Source organism: Trichomycterus rosablanca, chromosome 4 (assembly GCF_030014385.1).
Source record: "Trichomycterus rosablanca isolate fTriRos1 chromosome 4, fTriRos1.hap1, whole genome shotgun sequence".
Lineage (NCBI taxonomy): Eukaryota > Metazoa > Chordata > Actinopteri > Siluriformes > Trichomycteridae > Trichomycterus > Trichomycterus rosablanca.
This window is the reverse complement of record NC_085991.1, coordinates 31,688,265-31,711,051: the sequence shown is the minus strand read 5'-3', so window position 1 is coordinate 31,711,051 and position 22,787 is coordinate 31,688,265. Positions and strand designations below refer to the sequence as shown.

The 22,787-nt window shown below is 39.4% G+C and overlaps 1 protein-coding gene across 1 annotated transcript in view; it reads left to right on the top strand.

The window, feature by feature from the left end:
• mtm1 (myotubularin 1) overlaps positions 1 to 17,533 on the top strand; it is a 43,323-nt gene extending 25,790 nt beyond the window's left edge. The window contains exons 6-15 of the mRNA XM_062994179.1: positions 741 to 842; positions 3,241 to 3,324; positions 4,354 to 4,503; positions 4,633 to 4,818; positions 6,398 to 6,583; positions 8,134 to 8,337; positions 8,512 to 8,604; positions 8,840 to 8,953; positions 13,684 to 13,860; positions 15,643 to 17,533. Of these exons, the coding sequence (XP_062850249.1) occupies positions 741 to 842; positions 3,241 to 3,324; positions 4,354 to 4,503; positions 4,633 to 4,818; positions 6,398 to 6,583; positions 8,134 to 8,337; positions 8,512 to 8,604; positions 8,840 to 8,953; positions 13,684 to 13,860; positions 15,643 to 15,819 (1,473 nt within the window). The 3' untranslated portion in view covers positions 15,820 to 17,533. The remainder of the gene's footprint in view (positions 1 to 740; positions 843 to 3,240; positions 3,325 to 4,353; positions 4,504 to 4,632; positions 4,819 to 6,397; positions 6,584 to 8,133; positions 8,338 to 8,511; positions 8,605 to 8,839; positions 8,954 to 13,683; positions 13,861 to 15,642) is intronic.
• Positions 17,534 to 22,787: the final 5,254 nt, after the last annotated feature.

The window sequence follows — 22,787 nt, the reverse complement described above, 5'->3', positions numbered from 1 at the left end:
TTGTTGTCAATGTCTTTGCCTAATAGCCCTGCATCATAGTGCTTAGTTCCAGTTCACTTACATAGATCACATACTAATTATAGACGCTTTACAGGGTATTAAGAGCACTTCATTTTCAAATCATTCACATTTTATATATTTCCTCTGTTTAGGATTGAGACTTTATTTTACAGACTGTGTCTTGTGGTGGAAAAACTCTTTATGAAATACCTTATAAACTGGTTTTCTTTATTTATAAAAGTATTATCCTGTGTTTACAGTAAGAAAGTGAACACATGCTTGGCTGGTACCAGTATAAAGCCCAATTCCAATTTTACACCTAATTAAAAATAGAATGTATTTACAATTGTATTTTTAAATGCCTAAAATTGGAGTGCAGATGTAAAGGTTCTTGAGAGCCTATGTTGTACCTGGTCGCCGGCTTAACGTGTCGCAGAAGGTGTGTGCTAGGCAGCAACCCCATAGGTTGCGAGTGCAACTGGGAATTGTTAATGTCTGAATTTTGAAGAAAAGGGCAGGGAATGCAAAAAAACTTTCAAAAGAACTTTATAAACATGAAAACATGATTTGGAATTAAACTAGTTTGTGTAGGATCAGCAGTCTTATCATAGCTAAATACAAGTGTTAGTGTATGATTGTACCATATATAATGTATCTAGGGTTCTGTATCATTTTAAAGTAAGTATCCTGGTGGTATTCCGTGTGTCTGTGTGTGTGTGTGTGTGTGTGTGTGTCTGCAGGACATGAGGAACTTGCGGTTTGCTCTGAAGCAGGAAGGCCACAGTCGAAGGGACATTTTCGGGGAGCTGTTTAAATATGCTTTTCCTCTTTCTCATGGAATGGTCAGTTCAATACCCACTGAAATACTATTTTATTAAGTGTCCTGACTGATCCAAGCTTATTCTACTATAAATATACAGTGTATCACAAAAGTGAGTACACCCCTCACATTTCTGCAGATATTTAAGTATATCTTTTCATGGGACAACACTGACAAAATGACACTTTGACACAATGAAAAGTAGTCTGTGTGCAGCTTATATAACAGTGTAAATTTATTCTTCCCTCAAAATAACTCAATATACAGCCATTAATGTCTAAACCACCGGCAACAAAAGTGAGTACACCCCTAAGAGACTACACCCCTAAATGTCCAAATTGAGCACTGCTTGTCATTTTCCCTCCAAAATGTCATGTGATTTGTTAGTGTTACTAGGTCTCAGGTGTGCATAGGGAGCAGGTGTGTTCAATTTAGTAGTACAGCGCTCACACTCTCTCATACTGGTCACTGAAAGTTCCAACATGGCACCTCATGGCAAAGAACTCTCTGAGGATCTTAAAAGACGAATTGTTGCGCTACATGAAGATGGCCAAGGCTACAAGAAGATTGCCAACACCCTGAAACTGAGCTGCAGCACAGTGGCCAAGATCATCCAGCGTTTTAAAAGAGCAGGGTCCACTCAGAACAGACCTCGCGTTGGTCGTCCAAAGAAGCTGAGTGCACGTGCTCAGCATCACATCCAACTGCTGTCTTTGAAAGATAGGCGCAGGAGTGCTGTCAGCATTGCTGCAGAGATTGAAAAGGTGGGGGGTCAGCCTGTCAGTGCTCAGACCATACGCCGCACACTACATTAAATTGGTCTGCATGGCTGTCACCCCAGAAGGAAGCCTCTTCTGAAGTCTCTACACAAGAAAGCCCGCAAACAGTTTGCTGAAGACATGTCAACAAAGGACATGGATTACTGGAACCATGTCCTATGGTCTGATGAGACCAAGATTAATTTGTTTGGTTCAGATGGTCTCAAGCATGTGTGGCGGCAATCAGGTGAGGAGTACAAAGATAAGTGTGTCATGCCTACAGTCAAGCATGGTGGTGGGAATGCCATGGTCTGGGGCTGCATGAGTGCAGCAGGTGTTGGGGAGTTACATTTCATTGAAGGACACATGAACTCCAATATGTACTGTGAAATACTGAGCAGAGCATGATCCCCTCCCTCCGGAAACTGGGTCGCAGGGCAGTGTTCCAGCATGATAATGACCCCAAACACACCTCTAAGACGACCACTGCTTTATTGAAGAGGCTGAGGGTAAAGGTGATGGACTGGCCAAGCATGTCTCCAGACCTAAACCCAATAGAACATCTTTGGGGCATCCTCAAGCGGAAGGTGGAGGAGCGCAAAGTCTCGAATATCCGCCAGCTCCGTGATGTCGTCATGGAGGAGTGGAAAAGCATTCCAGTGGCAACCTGTGAAGCTCTGGTAAACTCCATGCCCAGGAGAGTTAAGGCAGTTCTGGGAAATAATGGTGGCCACACAAAATATTGACACTTCAGGAACTTTCACTAAGGGGTGTACTCACTTTTGTTGCCGGTGGTTTAGACATTAATGGCTGTATATTGAGTTATTTTGAGGGAAGAATAAATTTACACTGTTATATAAGCTGCACACAGACTACTTTTCATTGTGTCAAAGTGTCATTTTGTCAGTGTTGTCCCATGAAAAGATATACTTAAATATTTGCAGAAATGTGAGGGGTGTACTCACTTTTGTGATACACTGTATATATTTTCATTCCAATACTAAACCTGTGAGGTTTTCTTGCTCTATATGTTTATTGTACTTTAAGATGTAATAAACATGTTTATTATAAAAGTGGCATAATCACACAGATATATTCTGACATAATGCAGAAGGTTCTATAATTGCATTAACTTTGTGGTCCGACCTACTAACTCTATATTAGTTAATATGATAATAACATCATTATCATGAAAAGCTGCTGATCTATCTGTGCCTATATAAATATGGCTATTTTGACTGAACTCATTATAAAGCGCAGGAAAGAGTGGACAGGACTGGTTAAAAGAAAACACTAAGTATTACCTAAACAGAACATGTCCTGATGTTTAGATTTGATCCAGGAACCACAAAATAAACTGGTGTGCCATTAATTTGAAGCTGCTGAACCATGAATTAAACAGACAAGCTTTGTGTCACTATGGGTTTAGTCTTTACTACACAAAAGTCCCTTACAGCTAAAAATCATCCCCTTTTAAGCTCTTTTAAATCTTCTGCTCAGCACATTTCGTATGAATGCACTTGGTTTTGGAATAAGCTGATAGCTTACATGGCTAGTCTTACATTACTTTAGTTGCCAGGGTAACAACATGATCTGCTGTTGTCTGCTGTATTTTGTTTGATTATCTGTTTATGTCTGTCTCTTGTATTTTTCCCGTTCTAGCGACTGTTTGCATTTTTGAGTCAAGAAAAGTTCGAGGAGAATGGTTATGGTGTTTACAAGCCCATGGACGAGTACAGGCGTCAGGTAAGAAGCAAGTTTGGCTCAGAAAAGCTGGATTATTTAGACTTATGGCTCCAGGCTGCCATGACACATGTATCTAATAGTTGTATGTAAATTTGGATTTTTACTTTATGTAAATAAGAAGCCAGTAGCTGGGTGTTATGTAGCAGTTTGTAGTCAGTTTTATAATACTGTGTCACATGATCATTCTGATCACAAATATTTCCCAAGATTACAGCAGCACAACCCTTTGAGGTCACTTTTTAGCCTAGTATACATTCATAAGTTTCTTACATTTATTTATTTATTTTAGTCATAGCACTCAGACCACTCCTGCTGAGATCCAGGTTCAAATCTCAGTGATCCACCCTACCATAAAAGCGCATGAAGCTCAATACCCCAAAAAAACAATGGAAACAAATTGTCTACACAAGGTGGCGCATAGGACACACAAACTCACCCATACATACCCCCCCCCCCCCCCCCCCCCCCAAAAAAAAACCCAATCTTTGAAGCACTAACACTTTAAAAACGCCATATACGTTATGAAAAGAAGAAAAAAAAACTCTACACCCTCATAGTCACACAAACACTCTAACCACTATACATACAAGTAATGAAAGCAAATTAGCCCCCTATTTTGATGTTCAACACTGAATCTATTATTCAGCCATGATAAAAGCCATAGCAGCTGACATGACATTAAGAATTAAACAAACAAGCAAATCTCAGTGGTGCTGATGGCCTGCTGGGCATCTACCCATAATGATTGATTGACTATGTCTGAGAAGAGTGCAGTCAAAGCCCTGTGATGTATTGGCACCCTGTCCAGGCCATGCGCCCAGTGTTTCCCATTAAAACTAGACCCGCCGTTATCCTGACTTAGATATAGCAGTTGATGGAAATGAAAAATGTAATGCTTTTATGAACATAAAGCATCAGAACAATAAAGTAAAACTAAACTCTAATTTAAAATAAATAATTGCTTATCGGAGACATGATTTTAAAAAGAACAATTAATCAGGTGTCCTAAATCTTATTTTGCCTCTTCAGGGTCTACCTAACGAAAGGTGGAGGATTTCCTTCATCAACTCATCCTATGAATTATGTGATACCTATCCCACCATACTGGTGGTCCCATTCAAAGCCTCGGATGAAGATTTGCGGCGTGTGGCCACATTCCGTTCCCGCTGTCGTATTCCAGTAAGTGTACAGCTTACTACCAGTGTGTATCCCAGCCGTAAACAGCCATCCATGCATAGCCTCAATAAATACAGTTCTGTAGCTGCTCCTTTTACTGTATTGGAAAGTGTGAATGTGTGGTGTGTGCAGGTGTTATCATGGATCCATAGGGAGAAGCAGTCGGTGATTATGCGCTGCAGTCAGCCTCTGGTTGGAATGAGTGGCAAGCGCAACAAAGATGACGAGCGCTACCTCGAGGTCATTCGTGAAACTAACAGCACTCCCAAACTTACCATCTTTGATGCCAGGCCTAGCGTTAATGCTGTGGCCAATAAGGTGAGCATGTAAATCTTTTATTTACTTGTTTTTCCCATTTTTCAATCAATCCAGTCATGTGCAATTGGAGCTTATTTCTTGTCGCTGCTGCCACCAGCGATCAAGGTGGCGCTTCCTCCAAAACGCGGGTGGCTGCAGATATCTTCTTTTCACTTACCTGGGATGGGGACCACACATTGTTATTTATGATCAGCTGCAGACACCTCAACCAGTCAGCAGAGGTCCTAGTTGCCCCTGTGACGAGGACCTTGCCATTATCCCTTCCAGCTACAGACACACAGCCAATTGTGTGTCTGTGTAGGCACCTGACTGACCTGACACCTGTCTCCCTATTACACAAATCACTAGTTGCCATGCTATATTTTCCCCACAATGCCATGGTTCAGGGTTTTGTAAAGCAGTGAGAATCTGTCTCTTCTTGCCATGTCCGTGCTTCTTTTGTGACGGCTTAAAAAAGCCTTATTGATGGCAGTTTCAAAAGGTCAGCAGCAAATTGGGTCAATCTGAGCTCAGCGGCAACCAATAAAAAGCTAGTTTGCTGCTCAACAACCTTTTGATGGGTTATGGCTTGTGCCTCCTCAGACCACCTCGGTGGGTACACGCCACAGCTGCCTGTAAGCACTTGTAAAAGGCGTCTGGTCACAACAATTAGTTTTTTATCAGTCACTTAGGTTTTGAAATACCTGCTGCATTCAACACATACACTGTGAGAAGGGCCTTAATAAATCAGTCCGTGACGCGATTTTCACAGCTGTGAATTAGGTAGGGCCTTAACTTAGGTAGGGCCTTAACTAGCCCCGTAGTAACTACCATTAACCCATCATTTAATATATTTAATACCTCCCTGCCATGCAAAATATTTTGTACGTGGTCCTAATGTTTTGGGGCATTGGTGTATATTCCTCAGATGTTCCCACATTTTTGTAATATTGATCAACAGCATTGACCAGTACACCTTTAAATTAGGCTGAATAATTGTAGCATTATTGAGCTGACTTTAATAAAGAATATACATATACATATAGATATAAATAGATAGATAGATAGATAGATAGATAGATATTTCATTAATAAAAAAATTGTTAAATCATTGCTTTGCTGCATCTTGCTTTATTGCCTTTGGCTCAAAATCATAATCTTTAATCTGATGAATCCACTAAATCATCATAATCCATATTTGACCCATGTACTGATCCATTAAACATACGTATGCATTTCTGTGTGCTGTTCGTAGGGGTGTATGTTTAGTCTGTTTGACTGGTTACTCATCATGTCAAGAGACATAACAGAAGAGGTAGAGTTGAGTAAACAAATAGAGCAAATATTGTGTGCTTTGAGTGTTTAGCAAGAGCACAAAGTGCCTGATGCGAAAATGATGATGTGGGGAAATGCTAATCTAGAGCTGGTGTAGCACATGACCCTATTTAACTCTACTGACTGAAGGATAAGGGCTGTACTGATTTATTAATTCTACTCACTCTGCTATGTTCATATGTGTGCAGTCTTGGTAAGCATGTTATGCTCCTTTTAACTGTGGAATGCAAGTTCTGTCTGTTGACCCTTACTTCTTATGCTCTAGGCCACCGGAGGAGGCTATGAGGGTGATGATGCTTATCAGAATGCAGAACTGGTCTTCCTGGATATCCACAACATCCACGTGATGAGGGAGTCACTGAAGAAACTGAAGGATATTGTATATCCCAATGTTGAGGAGTCACACTGGCTCTCCAGCCTGGAGTCCACTCACTGGCTGGAGCACATTAAGGTAAAGCATAATAATATAATAATAATAATGCCTTTATTTGTCATATATACATATACAGGTGTACAGTACAATGAAATTCTTTCTTCGCATATACAGGGGTTGGACAATGAAACTGAAACACCTGTCATTTTAGTGTGGGAGGTTTCATGGCTAAATTGGACCAGTCTGGTGGCCAATCTTCATTAATTGCACATTGCACCAGTAAGAGCAGAGTGTGAAGGTTCAATTAGCAGGGTAAGAGCACAGTTTTGCTCAAAAAATTGCAATGCACACAACATTATGGGTGACATACCAGAGTTCAAAAGAGGACAAATTGTTGGTGCACGTCTTGCTGGCGCATCTGTGACCAAGACAGCAAGTCTTTGTGATGTATCAAGAGCCACGGTATCCAGGGTAATGTCAGCATACCACCAAGAAGGACAAACCACATCCAACAGGATTAACTGTGGACGCAAGAGGAAGCTGTCTGAAAGGGATGTTCGGGTGCTAACCCGGATTGTATCCAAAAAACATAAAACCACGGCTGCCCAAATCACGGCAGAATTAAATGTGCACCTCAACTCTCCTGTTTCTACCAGAACTGTCCGTCGGGAGCTCCACAGGGTCAATATACACGGCCGGGCTGCTATAGCCAAACCTTTGGTCACTTGTGCCAATGCCAAACGTCAGTTTCAATGGTGCAAGGAGCGCAAATCTTGGGCTGTGGACAATGTGAAACATGTATTGTTCTCTGATGAGTCCACCTTTACTGTTTTCCCCACATCCGGGAGAGTTACGGTGTGGAGAAGCCCCAAAGAAGCGTACCACCCAGACTGTTGCATGCCCAGAGTGAAGCATGGGGGTGGATCAGTGATGGTTTGGGCTGCCATATCATGGCATTCCCTTGGCCCAATACTTGTGCTAGATGGGCGCGTCACTGCCAAGGACTACCGAACCATTCTGGAGGACCATGTGCATCCAATGGCGGTGCCGTGTATCAGGATGACAATGCACCAATACACACAGCAAGACTGGTGAAAGATTGGTTTGATGAACATGAAAGTGAAGTTGAACATCTCCCATGGCCTGCACAGTCACCAGATCTAAATATTATTGAGCCACTTTGGGGTGTTTTGGAGAAACGTTTTCCTCCACCAGCATCACGTAGTGACCTGGCCACTATCCTGCAAGAAGAATGGCTTAAAATCCCTCTGACCACTGTGCAGGACTTGTATATGTCATTTCCAAGACGAATTGACGCTGTATTGGCCCCAAAAGGAGGCCCTACACCATACTAATACATTATTGTGGTCTAAAACCAGGTGTTTCAGTTATTTTGTCCAACCCCTGTATATACCAGCTTGTTTGTTTTTTTAATGCTGGGGTCAAAGCGCTGATCCTTGCTCAAGGGCCCAACAGTGGCTGCATGGCAGAGCTGGGATTCAAACTCTCAACCTTTCAATTGATAGCCCAAAGCTCTACCCACTAGGCTACCACTGTCCATGATAAGTAGATACAACTAGAGTAAATTCAGTGTAATCTCACCTCCTTGTGTTTTACTTTCACTGTAGCTGGTATTGTCAGGAGCGATTCAGGTAGCGGATAAGGTGTGTTCTGGAAACTCGGTGGTGGTGCACTGCAGCGACGGCTGGGACCGCACGGCTCAGCTTACCTCTCTGGCCATGCTGATGCTTGATTCGTATTATCGCACACTTGAGGGCTTTCAGGTGCTGCTGGAAAAAGAGTGGATCGGTTTCGGACACAAGTTTGCCTCGGTTGGTACAAAACCTTGCATTTTTTACCTAGTGTCCTATAAATAAACTCAAGTAAAAGGTGAAATGTACTGCGGTCCATATTTGGACACAAGATTCAGTGTAAAACTCTAAGGTGATGACTTTATGATTGCTCTACCATAACTTTTTTGTGTTTGTGGATGTGTTCACGTGCAGAGAATTGGCCACGGAGACAAAAACCACGCAGATCAGGACAGGTCACCCATATTCGTGCAGTTCATCGATTGTGTGTGGCAGATGACCAGACAGGTAACAAACAGCCTAGACCTGTTTTGTACTATACTGCTACATGATATTATTAGATATGGTAGCCCATAAAAATAACTGTAATTAGAACTGCCAGACACTAGCAAAATAATAATCATTATTATTATTACTACTTTGCTTAATATTAAACTCCTGATTATAAATCTCAATTCAGTAACTGTGTCTTTAGTAAACTGGAGCATATTTGAGACTGATGTCCTTTTTACTCTTTCTACAGTTTCCAACAGCTTTTGAATTTAATGAACGCCTACTGCTAACAATCTTGGATCACCTGTACAGCTGTCGCTTCGGTACTTTCCTCTATAACTCCGAGAACGCTCGCGAAAACAACGTAAGGAACACACACACATGCACACGCAAGTCTGGTTTATACTAGATGAAATGGTCTTAGTACAGTGGTACTTTGAAACTCGACGTTCTGGGAGTGGCGTTGAGTTTCAAGGTTTTTCCCCTCATAAGGATGTATGGGAAACCTGTTAATCCGTTCCATGGTCCCGTGAAACTACATATATTTTAGGCTTATGTACAATAATGGGGGTTGTTTTTGACACTTGTACACTGAAAATAACACAAACATAATATAAAAACACTGAAATACAATTAAAAAAAACACAATAAACCTGCACTTTACCCTTACTTCTGAATTGTTTTCTTATGCTTCTTAATCATGGAGATGCTTGATCTTGGAAAACCGTTTCCTTTAATGAGTTCAGTAGGAACGCATTCACATGAGAAGCAGCAAAATTGCTTTTGCGCTGCTGTGCCGTTATTTCCTATGGAGTGTAGCGGTGCACAAAGCCTAACGTGACTTTTTGTACTAAAACAATAAGCAAGGAATTTCATTAGTGGAGAGAACTTATGAGCAGTAATAATTAAGAGAGGTTTAGTGTCCCTATGTCATTCTTTTAATAAGTCACATCAAGCTTCTTTTAACGATAAGCGTTTTAGACTTTCTCAGAAAAGCTCATTTCTCAGCACCCTGAGCTGTAACACGAGTTTAAAAGTAAAACAGGCGATAACTCCAGCTAAACACAGATGCATGTGGACGCATGTGGAGTAAATTTGGCGGTTATTTCACACAAATGCAGATTTGTCTCATCTTTGCACTTTAATTACATTTTACCGCATCACTCAAGCCAAGTGCTGAGCAAAGTAGCAGTCACACATCGAGTTTAAGGGTATAATTTTCTCGACTTAGGGCGTAGAGTTTCAAACATTTCGATCTTAGGGGACGTCGAGTTACATGGTACCACTGTAGTAGATTTTTGTAGTTACATGAAAGAAAAAGGTTTTTTTTTGCATGCATGATTTTCTTTCTAATAATTTATATCAAATTAATAAAACAGTAACACGTTGATTATGTTGCCTGAATCGGAAATATTCAATCAGAAAAATCAGATCGAACAAAGTGATCATGGCAGTGGGTTCAACAGAATTCTGAGTTATGTATAAAGACAGAACGAAACGAATGCACGTGATTCCCAAATGCGTGTAAAGATTTCATTTTATTCATGTCTACTGAAGTCAATTGAAATTCATTTTTGTGCATATTTACAATTAAATGTGAATTGTAACAAAAAATTTAATTTTTTTTACTGTGTGAATTAAATCAGGTATTTATTCTGTGATAGCAAGTAATTGTTTTGACCCACAGCTCACCTAAATAGCTTTGTATCTGTAGCGGGGTGGAATCACAAACTGTCTGTTCTGCCCTGTTGCTTTTTTCAGTTCTCTTATTTTTGAGGTATGCTGACAGCATAATGGTTTCTTGTTGGTTTTCTAATGTGTCCTGAGCAACATGAAACGTGTTTTATATAACCTCAAAAAAAGTAAATGCTTTCAAAAATATGTAAATGCTTATATGGTAATAAACTGAAGTGCAGCTGGATATAAATGCAGAACACAGGGTTCAGCACAATACTGGCCACTACATCTAAGCCTATCAAATTAAACTGTTCACTGTCCAATCAAAAAAGTGGCAAACTTATGATGTCTTGTGCAATTCGAGACAGAATTCGTCCCTGTGTTTGTCTGGTGACTCACCAGCCTAATAAACAGATGGTTGTAACAATGTCCTTTTACAAGCCTGTGGACTGTCTGAGAGAACTTTTTTGGTTTTGCCTTCGTTTTTCCCTTTTTATTTTTCCCTTTTTTCTGTCTCTGCTCATTGTGTGAAGTAGAGCATGAGGAGCATAAGTGAGGAGACGCTTCAGTGAGTTTGAGCTGCAGCAGAGTGCACTTAAGGGATATAAAACAGTGATTGCGAGGTCCATGGTGCTGTATACAAGAGTAATTGTGTTAGAGAGCTCAGGCACATTTTACCTGCACACCTAGCAGTGCTTTCTAAGTGTGATCAGCAGAGATACACTGCTGGTTTTATCAGATTTATAAACGCCATTGATTTACCATTTCATTTGACTTAATACTAGAAAGGCCAAAGTGCAATGAACAGTAGGCTGTATGCAGGTGGAATTGCCTAATTACTGTGTTAAATATGGCTACTCGGCATATTCTGCTAGCATACCAATGCTGGGATTTTAAACTCCCCTGTTCGAACATCAGCTCTGCTACCGGTCGGCTGGGCGCCCTCTAGCGGGCATAACTGGCAGTGCCTGCAGCAGACAAAATTGGCCATTAAAGTCTGCCAGGTGGGAAAAAGACCGGACTGAAAAAGTGGGTGGGGTCTTCAACGCTGTGTAAGGACCCTGGTTAGTAGCCTGAGGTGCCTGTAGATCAGTGCGTAGCTCTTCGTGTGCGAATTCACCGAATGTGTGGGTGAATTAGAAGGGGTTGGTGGACTGTGTATGCATCTGAGGGTGCGTGAGGCAGGCAAAAATACCCTCCTCGGACACGACCGGAGTCTCCAGCAGCGAAAGAGGAATTAACTACGATAAACTGGGAGAAAAAGAGGGAAAAATGCATAAACAAATTTTTTTTTTAAATTTGGTTACCCTATAAAGGTAAAGGTTTCTCGGGATGTAAAGGTGGCCAGAGAAACAGTACAGACCATTCATTGGTCAAACGAAATTGCAATTATTATTACATTAAGCACCATCAAGTCGATTCTGACCCCAAGTGACCATATGAATAGTGTTTTTTCCAGAAAGTTCTGTTTTGTGTTCGGTGTTCAAACTTCTTAATAGATTTATTAAATTGGCGTCTTGAATTGGCGTCAATTGCAATTGCAGCAAGGAAAATTTTTAATCGTTCTACTGTTGCTACAACCCCTGGCAAAAATTATGGAATCACCACTCTTGGAAGATGTTCTTTCAATTGTTTAATTTTGTAGAAAAAAAATAAATCACAGACATGCCACAAAACTATCATTTCTCAAACTGTCAACCCTCTGGCATTAAGAAACAATAAAAAAAGAAACAAATATAATAGTTGTGGTCAGTCACAATTGCTTTTTTTTAGATCAAGTAGAGGAAAAAAATATGGAATCACTCAAATCTGAGGAAAAAATTATGGAATCATTAGAAAACACTGCACCATTATTACTTTGTTGCACCACCTCTGGCTTTTATAATGGTTTAAACTCTCTGAGGCATGTAGTTAACTAATGACAAACAGTATTCTTCATCAATCTGCCTTCAACTGTCTCTTATTGCTGTTGCCAGATCAGCTTTGCAGGTTGGAACCTTGTCATTGACCATTTTCTTCAATTTCCACCAGAGATTTTCAAATGGATTGAGATCCGGACTATTTGCAGGCCATGCCATTGACATTATATGTTTTCTTGAAGGAAAGTTTTCATGTCCTTTGCCCTATGGCAAGATGCATTATCATCTTGAAAAATGAAGTCATCATCACCAAACATCCTTTCAACTGATGGAATAAGAAAAGCGTCCAAAATTTCAATGTGGACTTTGGCATTTATTGAAGACCATCTCCCCTGTGCCTTTACCCGACATGCAGGCCCATATCATCAACAACTGTGGAAATTAACATGTTTTCTTTAGGCAGTTATCTTCATAAATTTCATTGGACAGACACCAAACAAAAGCTCCAGCATCATCACCTTGCCCAATGCAGATTCGCGATTCATCACTGAAGATCACTTTTATCCAGTCACCCACAGTCCACGATTGCTTTTCTTTAGCCTACTTTAACCTTGTTCTTTTCTTTTTAGGTGTTAATGGTGGCTTTTGTTTGGCTTTTCTGTATGTAAATCCCATTTCTTTTAGGTGATTTCTTACAGTTCAGTCACAGACATTGACTCCACTTTCCGGCCACTTGTTTCTCATTTGTTTTGTTGTGCATTTTCTGTTTTCAAGACATATTGCTTTAAGTTTTCTATCTTGATGCTTTGATGTCTTACTTGGTCTACCAGTGCTTCCCTTTTACAACCTTCCCATTTTGTTTGTACTTGGTCCAGATTTTAAACACAGCTTACTGGGAACAACCAACATTTTTTGCGACATTCCACAATGATTTATCTTCTTGAAGGAGTTTTATAATCCTCTCATTTGTTTCAACTGACATATCTTGTGTTGGAACCATGTTTCATGACAATCTGCTTTGTGCAACAGCTCTCCGAGGTGTAAGCACTCTTTTTAAACTGAAGAATAATTAGCAAATCTAATCTGCTGCAGATGTTTTGTTTTTAAACTGCAAATTACAGAGTGATTCCATAATTTTTTCCTCAGATTTGAGTGATTCCATATTTTTTTCCTCTACTTGATCTAAAAAAAGCAATTGTGACTGACCACAACTATTATATTAGTTTCTTTTTTTTATTGTTTCTTAATGCCAGAAGGTTGACATTTTGAAAAATGATAGTTTTGTGGCATGTCTGTGATTTTTTTTTTTTTTTTTTTTTTTTACAAAATTAAACAATTGACAGAACATCTTCCAAGAGTGGTGATTCCATAATTTTTGCCAGGGGTTGTACTACTGAGATGTCTATAAATTGTGCATCGCAAGAGATGAGTAAATGTCAGTAGATACCTGATAATCTAGTAAATCAGTTCATGAAAACTGTTTCATTGTATGTTCGGTTGGGTTTTTTTCTGTGAATATTTTTTCAGAAATAAGGTAATTAAAAGTTTTTTTTTCCAGAACGTCCGGACAAAGACGGTGTCTCTATGGTCTATGATCAACAGTGACGCGTCTTCCTATATGAATCCCTTTTACACAATGGAGTCGAGCCGTGTACTTTACCCTGTAGCCAGCATGCGCCACCTAGAGCTTTGGGTGAATTACTACATCCGCTGGAACCCACGTATACGGCACCAGGTACAAAGATATTTCTGTAATGTTGGTGGCTAAATGGCTGATAGGAGTAAATGAGTTAAATGTTAATGTATTTCTGATCATACAAGGTGCTTTTGGGGTGGGAACTCTTTTCTTTTTTTCTTTCTAAAAGCTTTGTTTAAACTGTGCCCCAAATTTAAAGCTTTTTCCCCTCATATGACTCGGATTGTTCTCCTCTGATATACAGCAACACAATCCGTCAGAACAGATAGGTTGGAAATTAAGCAACTTTAAAATCAGTCTAATGCATTATAACAGTGATTAGATTATAATAAAATTGTTTTTGGTCTGTAATTACATAAAACATTTAGTATTTACAATTGCAGTCAAAAATATTTAGCCCCTTAAAGAAAATAAGGATTAAAAAATAAGTTTCTTCAGAGCTAGAATCTGCTTTAAATGACGTTTTTATCAGTAAACTTATTCATCAAATATGGTAGAATAGGAGGATATTTAGTTAATGCTGCCATGTTACAGTTATTGCTATAAATGCTACAAATATGTGTTAAACATGTTAAAATCCAAGGAAACAAAACAACTAGTCTGTATGACCTAAAGTTGGGCTACAGCATGATTAAACCATCAGGAACTTAATAACCACCCTAATTTGCTTCAGCTGTGATGTGTTCAACATGTGGTGAAATCTAAGGAGCTGAGAGAGGAAGGAGAAAAGCTAAGAGAGATGATTTCATTGGACCAAAAGGGCCATAGTGACAAGATCTTTAAGACATTGAACATTGGTAAAGACACTATAGGGAGTAATATCTGGAGGTTTCAAACTTCCTGGCTATAGGAGAATGGACAGAATCATCCAGTGGTCTTAGCAATCTCATGAGAGGAACAAAGAAAACTCCATGTGTTGTGGAAAAACAATTACCTAATAAAGGCTGGTACAAACGTGTCAGTGGCAGCCATAAGATCACTTAACAACCAAATATTTAATGACAGGATTCCACAGGTCACTTTTGACCAAGAAGCAATTCATCTTAGCTTAGCTCATTTAATAATGTACTCCCTGAGCTGCTTTATCTTCAACATCAGGTGCATCAGGTGGACCTGACAGGCCACATCCACCACGCGTTACGTCTAGACATGTCCTTCAATTTCCGTGCACATTCTCGAACTTGACGCTTGTGTTTTATTTGAGATAGCTGACTACTCACCTAACTTTTTGTCCACACCTTACTCACATAGCATTGAATATAATGTCTAAATTCTTATTTAGTTTATTAGTTTTATTTTAAACAGTTTTTGTTTGTAAGTACAAGTTCAAATGTACAAAAAATGTATTGAAAATAGGCACTTATAACATATAACATAAACAAAAGTGGTTGAATACTTGTCCACCTTCCCCATATTTTAAAATTCATACAGTGTGCCCTGTATTTCTATGTAGTGCCAGAGTATGAATAAATAGCACAGTGTTCTCATGGAAGATTTAATACAAGATTAAAATTCTGCAGGGCTGAAATCAGTTCTGAAAAGTGGTGAGCTAGCTAATTAAAAACCGAGTGAGCAATTGATTTACAAGGTGGATATACAGTACATGGTGTATAACTTTGTTCCTGTAACAAAACGAACTTCCTTTTTTTTGTAAAGCATGACTTATGTACACTCAAGTTCCTTTTGTGTAATAGGTTCTGTTTAATGATCCGAAATCATTCAGTTAGACAACAACTGAAGCGATCGGAAAGGGGCAATTACTTTAATAATGACTACAATGCGAATAAAACCAAAATCACTGTGGTATGTGTGTCTTGGCAGCAAAATCCAGTGGAGCAGCGCTACATGGAGCTTCTGGCACTGCGAGAAGAGTATCTGAAAAAACTGGAGAAGCTGCAGCTCTCGGACTCCACCCCTTCTCCTCACCTGAGCAACAGCTCCACCCCTAATGTTGCTTCGCCCAATCAGCACTTGACACATCTGCAGACGCCGTTTTGATTTAATAGACTCACAATAGAAGCAGGAATTTTTGTACATAACAATAGTAATAATTATGATAACGGTTAGTAGTGATGTCAGTAATAACCTGTAACTACGCGATTATGCAATAATGTCACAGTACAGCCTTCATAGCGCAATAGTCAGTTATAGGTAGCAAGAAGCCTTAAAGACATGCCACGATGTTTTCATTTCTATTATGAGCTGTAGCGCTTTCTAAACTTATTGAAGACGCTCGGCCTGGACAGGTTGAGATGGAGGATTATAAATGAGGGTATTCAGAATGTTTACACAGAACATGTTGGACTTTGTGGAAAACAGTGTAGAGTGTGTAAAAGAATTGTATTTTGATTCTTGGTGACAAGAGTATGGGCTAGTGATGGACAAACAGAAGTGTTAAGTTCACTTTTTTATTAATGATACTACTGGGAGAGTTTGCCTGATGTAGAGTTGTTATCTACACAATTCGGTATCAACCAGAGGTTCGGATCTCAAGTCTGCATAGACTTGGTCACAACTGTGACATGAATTTAATAGTATCTAACCACAGAGCATTAGTCTTCAGTAAGTTGAGACATTGCGCAAATGTAATTTAAACATTTCTGGCATATCTAGCAATGGCTGCTCAATTAGCTGCAGCCTGGAACATGAACTGAGATGTTTCGGGTGCGCTTAGAAAACAGAACCAGGGTTTTGGGGCTAAGACCAGTTCTGTGCCTTTTCTATTTGAGGTGTCTCAACACCTCAAGTAGACATTTTATAAGCAAAATGAGTGTTTTTCTGCAGGCGGCATCAGTGGCAATGAAGGAGAAATCCTTTCGGCTTCCATTTCCGATCGACAGGGTCACTTTTGAGTCACCATGCACCAGTGGCTTTGGGTTTTGTCTTAAGACTGACATACAATCGCCATGGAGTCTCCAGCTTTCACTCTGCTGATAAACTGAAGCTAGCGTTTTGGGAGAAGCTGCCCTCTTGAGCTGTTCCAAGGTCAGTTCTACCCATTGCAAATATTAATTAAGGCTGGCACTTCCAGGAGCAGCTCATCAGGGCACCTCGGTGCCATATCTAATGCTGCCTTAGAAGAGCTGACCTTTTGATGTCTTTGGCCTCAATGAGGAAATGAAGTTTAAACCGTATTGCGAGGAGCAGAAACAGAAGCAACAAACACTTTGCTGTTGGTTGTGGGTTTTTTGCGGTGAGGGAGGGGATCTATTTTTTATTTTGTACAAGCACCATGACCATGTAATTACCTCAACAAAAGCCTATTTTACTGTTGGAAGTTATATTGTTGTAAAATATACTTATTTTATTTAGTGTAAAATTTGACAGTTTTATAAAAGAAGAGTGATAAAATGTCTTGATTGGTTGAGCTGTTGGTATTTAGTGGACAACATATTTCTTTACTGGGCATTTAGATTTGCTTTATACTTTTGTAGACTGAGAACAATGGCAGATTTGTTTCAACTGTAGGGAAATTTGTTCACAAACCCTTTGCTGTGAGTGTTAAACTGAGTGAAGGAATCTACACTCATCTGTGTGTGTGTATATGTTTTATTTTCTTTAGGGAAATGAGTGATTATTGACATCTTTGTTTTGGCTTTTTAGAAATCCTTATTTTGTGTTTCTCTACTCCATCATGTATTCTTCACTATTTGATGACCGCCTCTTGTTCTGTAAATAATGCTGATTAAATTAATTTAAAGATTTTCACACAGATGAAGTGCTGCATGTGCCATTGATTTTTTTTTTTTTTTGGTCTATTTAACAATTCGCCTGTTTTGGTGTGCTCCAGTCTGTCATGGCATTACACACTTTCGTTACCTTACCAGCATGCTTTTCGGAGGTGAGAGGAAACCTTTAAATACATGTTAAAAACATGGTAAATTCGAGACAGGATTGAACCATAAAGCTGTGCATCATCATTTCTTGTTGTGCCATTTTTATACCCAATTTGTGCCTCACACAAACATACAGTAGCAAAAAAGGTAAGTAAACCCTTCGAAATTGCATGGATCTTACTGGTAAATGTGATTTGAATGTTATCCAAGGCACAGTTATAGACAATCCAACTAATAACACGCAAACTGTTTTTATTGAGCACGTTAAATAAACATCCACAGTTCAGAGGAAAAAATAAGTGAACTACTGAAGTGAATAACCTGTGGATCCCGATTTAGCAGCAGTCATCTCCACCAAACATTTACTGTAGCTGCAAATAAGTTGTGCACAATGTTGAGGATTTATTTGGACCATTCTTTCTGCAAATGTGTTTTGGTTTATCAATATTCCATTGATAGTTCTTCAATATACAGCCATCTTCAGGTCAGGCCAAAGTATGTCCATATAATCTCTGACCTGGCCATAACAAAACAAATCTTTTTAAACATTCTTTAGTTGAATTACTTATGTGCTTTGGGTCATTGTCTTGTTGCATGTTTATGGAGTTCTTGGACTGCTGCTCTTTTATTCTCCAATAAAATGTTTTACTTTAAATACCTGGAATAATTGGAATGGTGTACACCAATAGCTTTAGCAATGCATTTGTAGGCTTTTCCAGCTTCATGTGTCTATAATGCATCTTTTGAAAGTTATTTGCATTAAGGCACGGTTCACACTACCAATCTTTCTTAAAAAGAACAGTTGCAGACTTTGTGTACCTTTATTTAATAAGGAAAGGGAATCTGAAACCCACACTTCCAGTCTAATCTCTTTAATTACAACAATTAGCACTTGGAGAATTGAACACTTACTTGCATCTCACTTTACTCAATGTGCTTAATGAAAGATGTTAACAGTACTGTTCGTGTGTTACTGGTTTGGTTAGATTGTGTTTTTGTATATGTCTTAAACAGACCACATTTTATTAGTAATCAATGCAGAAAAACAGGAGACTTTTAAGGATTCACTTACTTTTTCTTGCAACTAAACATATCCACCCCCACATTTTAAATAGATACTCTATGGGAACACTCATTTTTCCAGTTTTTATTGATGTTAAAGCAGTTCAAACAAGTCATTGATAGCTTTGAAAGGTGATGCAAATGATTTCTACAGGCATACCAAATTTTGTTAATTATCGACAAATATCCCATCTAAACTCAGTGCTGGAACAGACACTCTCTGTGTCAGTGTGTTCAACAGACCTGAACTGCAGGATAAAGTACATTGTGATTGTAATGGCAAGAAAACAGAAACCTTAAACATGTTGGCCTTTCCTAAAATGAAATCCAAGATGTCTCTGTGTACCGTTTTCTACACTATCAAAAAGCATTTATATATCTGCAGGAACTCCGACAGAAAGTAGTGGTAGTCCCAAAGCCAAAATAGCATCAGGAGAAAGATTTCTGAAAGATGACAGCTTGTGAGATAAGCAGTTCACAGGACAACACCTTCAAGCACAGATCAATGTTTGTTGAAGTAATCTAATCTGGTTTCAGTTGTAAAGAACTTCAACTGCAGGCTTAACAGGTTAAATGGATGTAAGAAAAGAACTGCTAAGATGTCAAAATAAAAAAGACACTTGACTAGCCACCAGTGGGATATTGATGACTGAAAAATCGGAATCGGGCTTTATTGGCCAAGTATGCTCACACATACAAGGAATTTGTTTTTGGTTACACAGATGCTTGCAGTGCACGAAAAATACAGTAAAGACAATCTTATTCACACAGCTCACACTCTCCTTACACACACATTCATACCTGTAAACATAGAAAACATTGTAAACATTTAGCATGTGCAATTTACATTGTAATTTTAAAAAGGTGCAGTTTTGTGCAATATAAAAACTATAGAAAATATAAAAATATAAAAATATGAAATGGAAGTAAAGGTGAAAATCCTGTGTATATGTGTAAATGATGGATGACTCAAAAAAGAGGATTGTTTGGGCAATGCAGCACCACTGCTAATTAGTGGACTGCTAATTAATCAGTGTTTTAAACCTTAATTCATTAGGCATAGTGGACAAAACCAACACCAACAATCAACTATAGAAGAGACAGCAGCATGGTCTGGATGTTTTTTGCTTGATGAATTCAGAATCCACAACTTGCAGACTGACTGGGATCCTGACTCAAAGGATACATCACAGCATTGAGTAGTGCCATGCAGTACACTCAGTTTACTTCATTTTAAACCACTCCAGTGTTGATTTGGCAAATGCAGGTTTTTAATTTATTTCTCTTCTATCCTGATCCAATACTATCCCTTTAAGCATGTCCCGTTGGCCCACTACTGACTGTCATCAGCATTGACTTGGAAAAGTCTACATGTGTGAGCCCACTCTGGGTCCACACCAGGAATGGGCCCCTTGTTAGCAGATTATAAGCAGTGAAGATATCAACGTAAAGTCCATAAGGGCAAACCAGATAATGTTTGGGTGTCACAAATCAGCAAGTTGCTTTAGACCAGCCCACAGTGGGCCTGTTCATGTCCATTGCAGACTTGTTTGGTGGATTTTCTTTCAGATAAAGAACTTAAAGGTCAGTTTTTGAAGAACCTATTGGAGCAACAAAGATATGTTTTATTTAGTAGGGTGTCCATATGTCCAGTTATAGGGTGGACGGGACGGTTTTTCATCTGCCTGTCCTTGTTTGGAAGCTAACCGGATGCTTGTAATAATCATAATTTGCCTGTCATTGGTTTACAAACAAACAAGAAATGACTTGTATTTCACTGGTTTAAAGCCACCACTTTATTGCGGAACAGCCAGCTTTTAAATGCTAGTTAATTACGAGGGATCTTCAAAAAGTTTCCACACTTTCATATTTTTGTTGGAAACGGTGAAGGTGGGAGGAGTAATTTGTCAAGTCTAAGAGAGCTTATAGTCTGGATTTAAGCCATCTGATTTCCACCTTTTTGGACCGCTCAAAGAAGCTTGAAGAAGAAGAAGATTTTCATGTGAAAATGATGTGAAAACAGTGGTGCATCAGTGGCTAAGCGCTCAACCAAAAAAATTTTTGCATTAGGGCATTAAAATGGTGCGACGCTGGGAAAAATGCATTGCAAAGGAAGGTGACTGTAGAAAAGTGATGTGATTTGTTTTTGAAATTCTCAATAGAGTTAAAAAAAAAAAAAAAGTCATACAACCCTCATACAAGTTTAAATAACTTTTCATGCTGTCAACATGCCAAAACGAAAAGCAACGTACAGCTGCGAGTGGTCAGCTTGAAGAGTAGAAAAGATGAATTTCGTGCTTTTTGTACTAGGGCTGGGTGGTATGACGATACATTCGGTATACTGTCTTTGATTCCTCATACCATATGGATTTTTCAAATACCACCATACCGTAGTACAGTTAATACAACAGCTGTAGGCTTCAGTAGGCAGCAAATCATATAATATTCCTCTATAGACAGTTGAGAAAGAAGCTTTCAGAGCAATAATTAAAACAGTAGATTCCAGGTATGTCTTACAGGGCGAAAATACTTCAGGTCAGTTGCTAAACCAACGTTATAAGCGAACTGGAAGCGGAGATATATAAAGTTGTCCACTTTTCTACAACAGACCAGTAGTCAAGTTGTACAGTGGAGTTAGCAAATGTAATTTTATTCGTTAAAGGGAGAGCTAAGGGTAATTGTACAATACTTTAATATTAAATAAACTGTAAAAACTGTATTTATTGCAACGCGTACTGATTCCATCAATATATATATTGTGTCATTTTGTGGGGCCAAGGAAAGCTTATAGTACTCAAAACCTTCATTATATACTTGGCGAAATTAAAACATATTATATTTTATGTACTTATGATAGTATAATCAGCCACAGACATATAAAAAGTCCCAGTCATACAAAAAAAAATATTGTATATATACCGTGATATACCGTAAAAAATACCGTGATACAAATTTTTGGTCATACCGCTCAGCTCTATTTTGTATTAAAGTATCACAAATAGACTAAATGTGGTGAGCAGAACATTAATATGGCAAATTTCTAGTTAATCTATCAATGAAGGTTTTCATGTTGTGTGCTGTAGACACTACACCGACAAGGCATAACATTATGACCACTGACAGGTGAAGTGCATAACACTGATTATCTCTTCATCACGGCACCTGTTAGTGGGTGGGATATATTAGGCAGCAAGTGAATATTTTATCCTCAAAGTTGATGTGTTAGAAGCAGGAAAAAGAAGAAGATATACTTTATTTGTCATATATACATATACAGTTGTACAGTACAATGAAATTCTTTCTTCGCATATCCCAGCTTGTTTGGAAGCTGGGGTCAGAGTGCAGGGTCAGCCACCTTACGGCGCCCCTGGAGCAGACAGGGTTAAGGGTCTTGCTCAAGGACCCAACAGTGGCTGCATAGCAGAGCCTGGATTTGAACCGCCAATCTTCCGGTTGATAGCCCAAAGCTCTACCCACTAGGCTACCACTGTCCCCAGTGGTAAAAAAAAGGATTTAAACGAGTTTGACAAGGGCCAAATTGTGATGGCTAGACGACTGGGTCAGAGCATCTCCAAAACTGCAGCTCTTGTGGGGTGTTCAGTCTGCAGTGGTCAGTATCTATCAAAAGTGGTCCAAGGGGGGCGCCCAGGTGGCGCAGCGGGATATGAGGTTCAGTGTTGCCACCAGTCGGCTAGGCGCCATCTGGCGGGCATAATTGGCAGTGCCTGCAGCAGATACTAATTGCCCACCGTATCTGCAGGGTGGGGACCGGATTATATGTGGGTGGGTGGGTCTTCATACGCTGTGTAAGGACCCTGATTGGCAGAAGAGACACCCGTGCAGGAAGCGTGGATGAGAAGAAGGTGTGGGCAGCGGCGTGCTCTCCTTGGATTAGGGTTGCCAACCGTCCCGTAAAATACGGAATCGTTCCTTATTTGGAAACTAAACGTGGTGTTCCGTATTGAACTGATATGGGACGCGCTTTGTTCCGTATTTTTATCAATGGGAGAGAAATGCTGCAGATTAGACTGAGACAGGCCAATATGTATAAAACAGAAGGAGACTGCT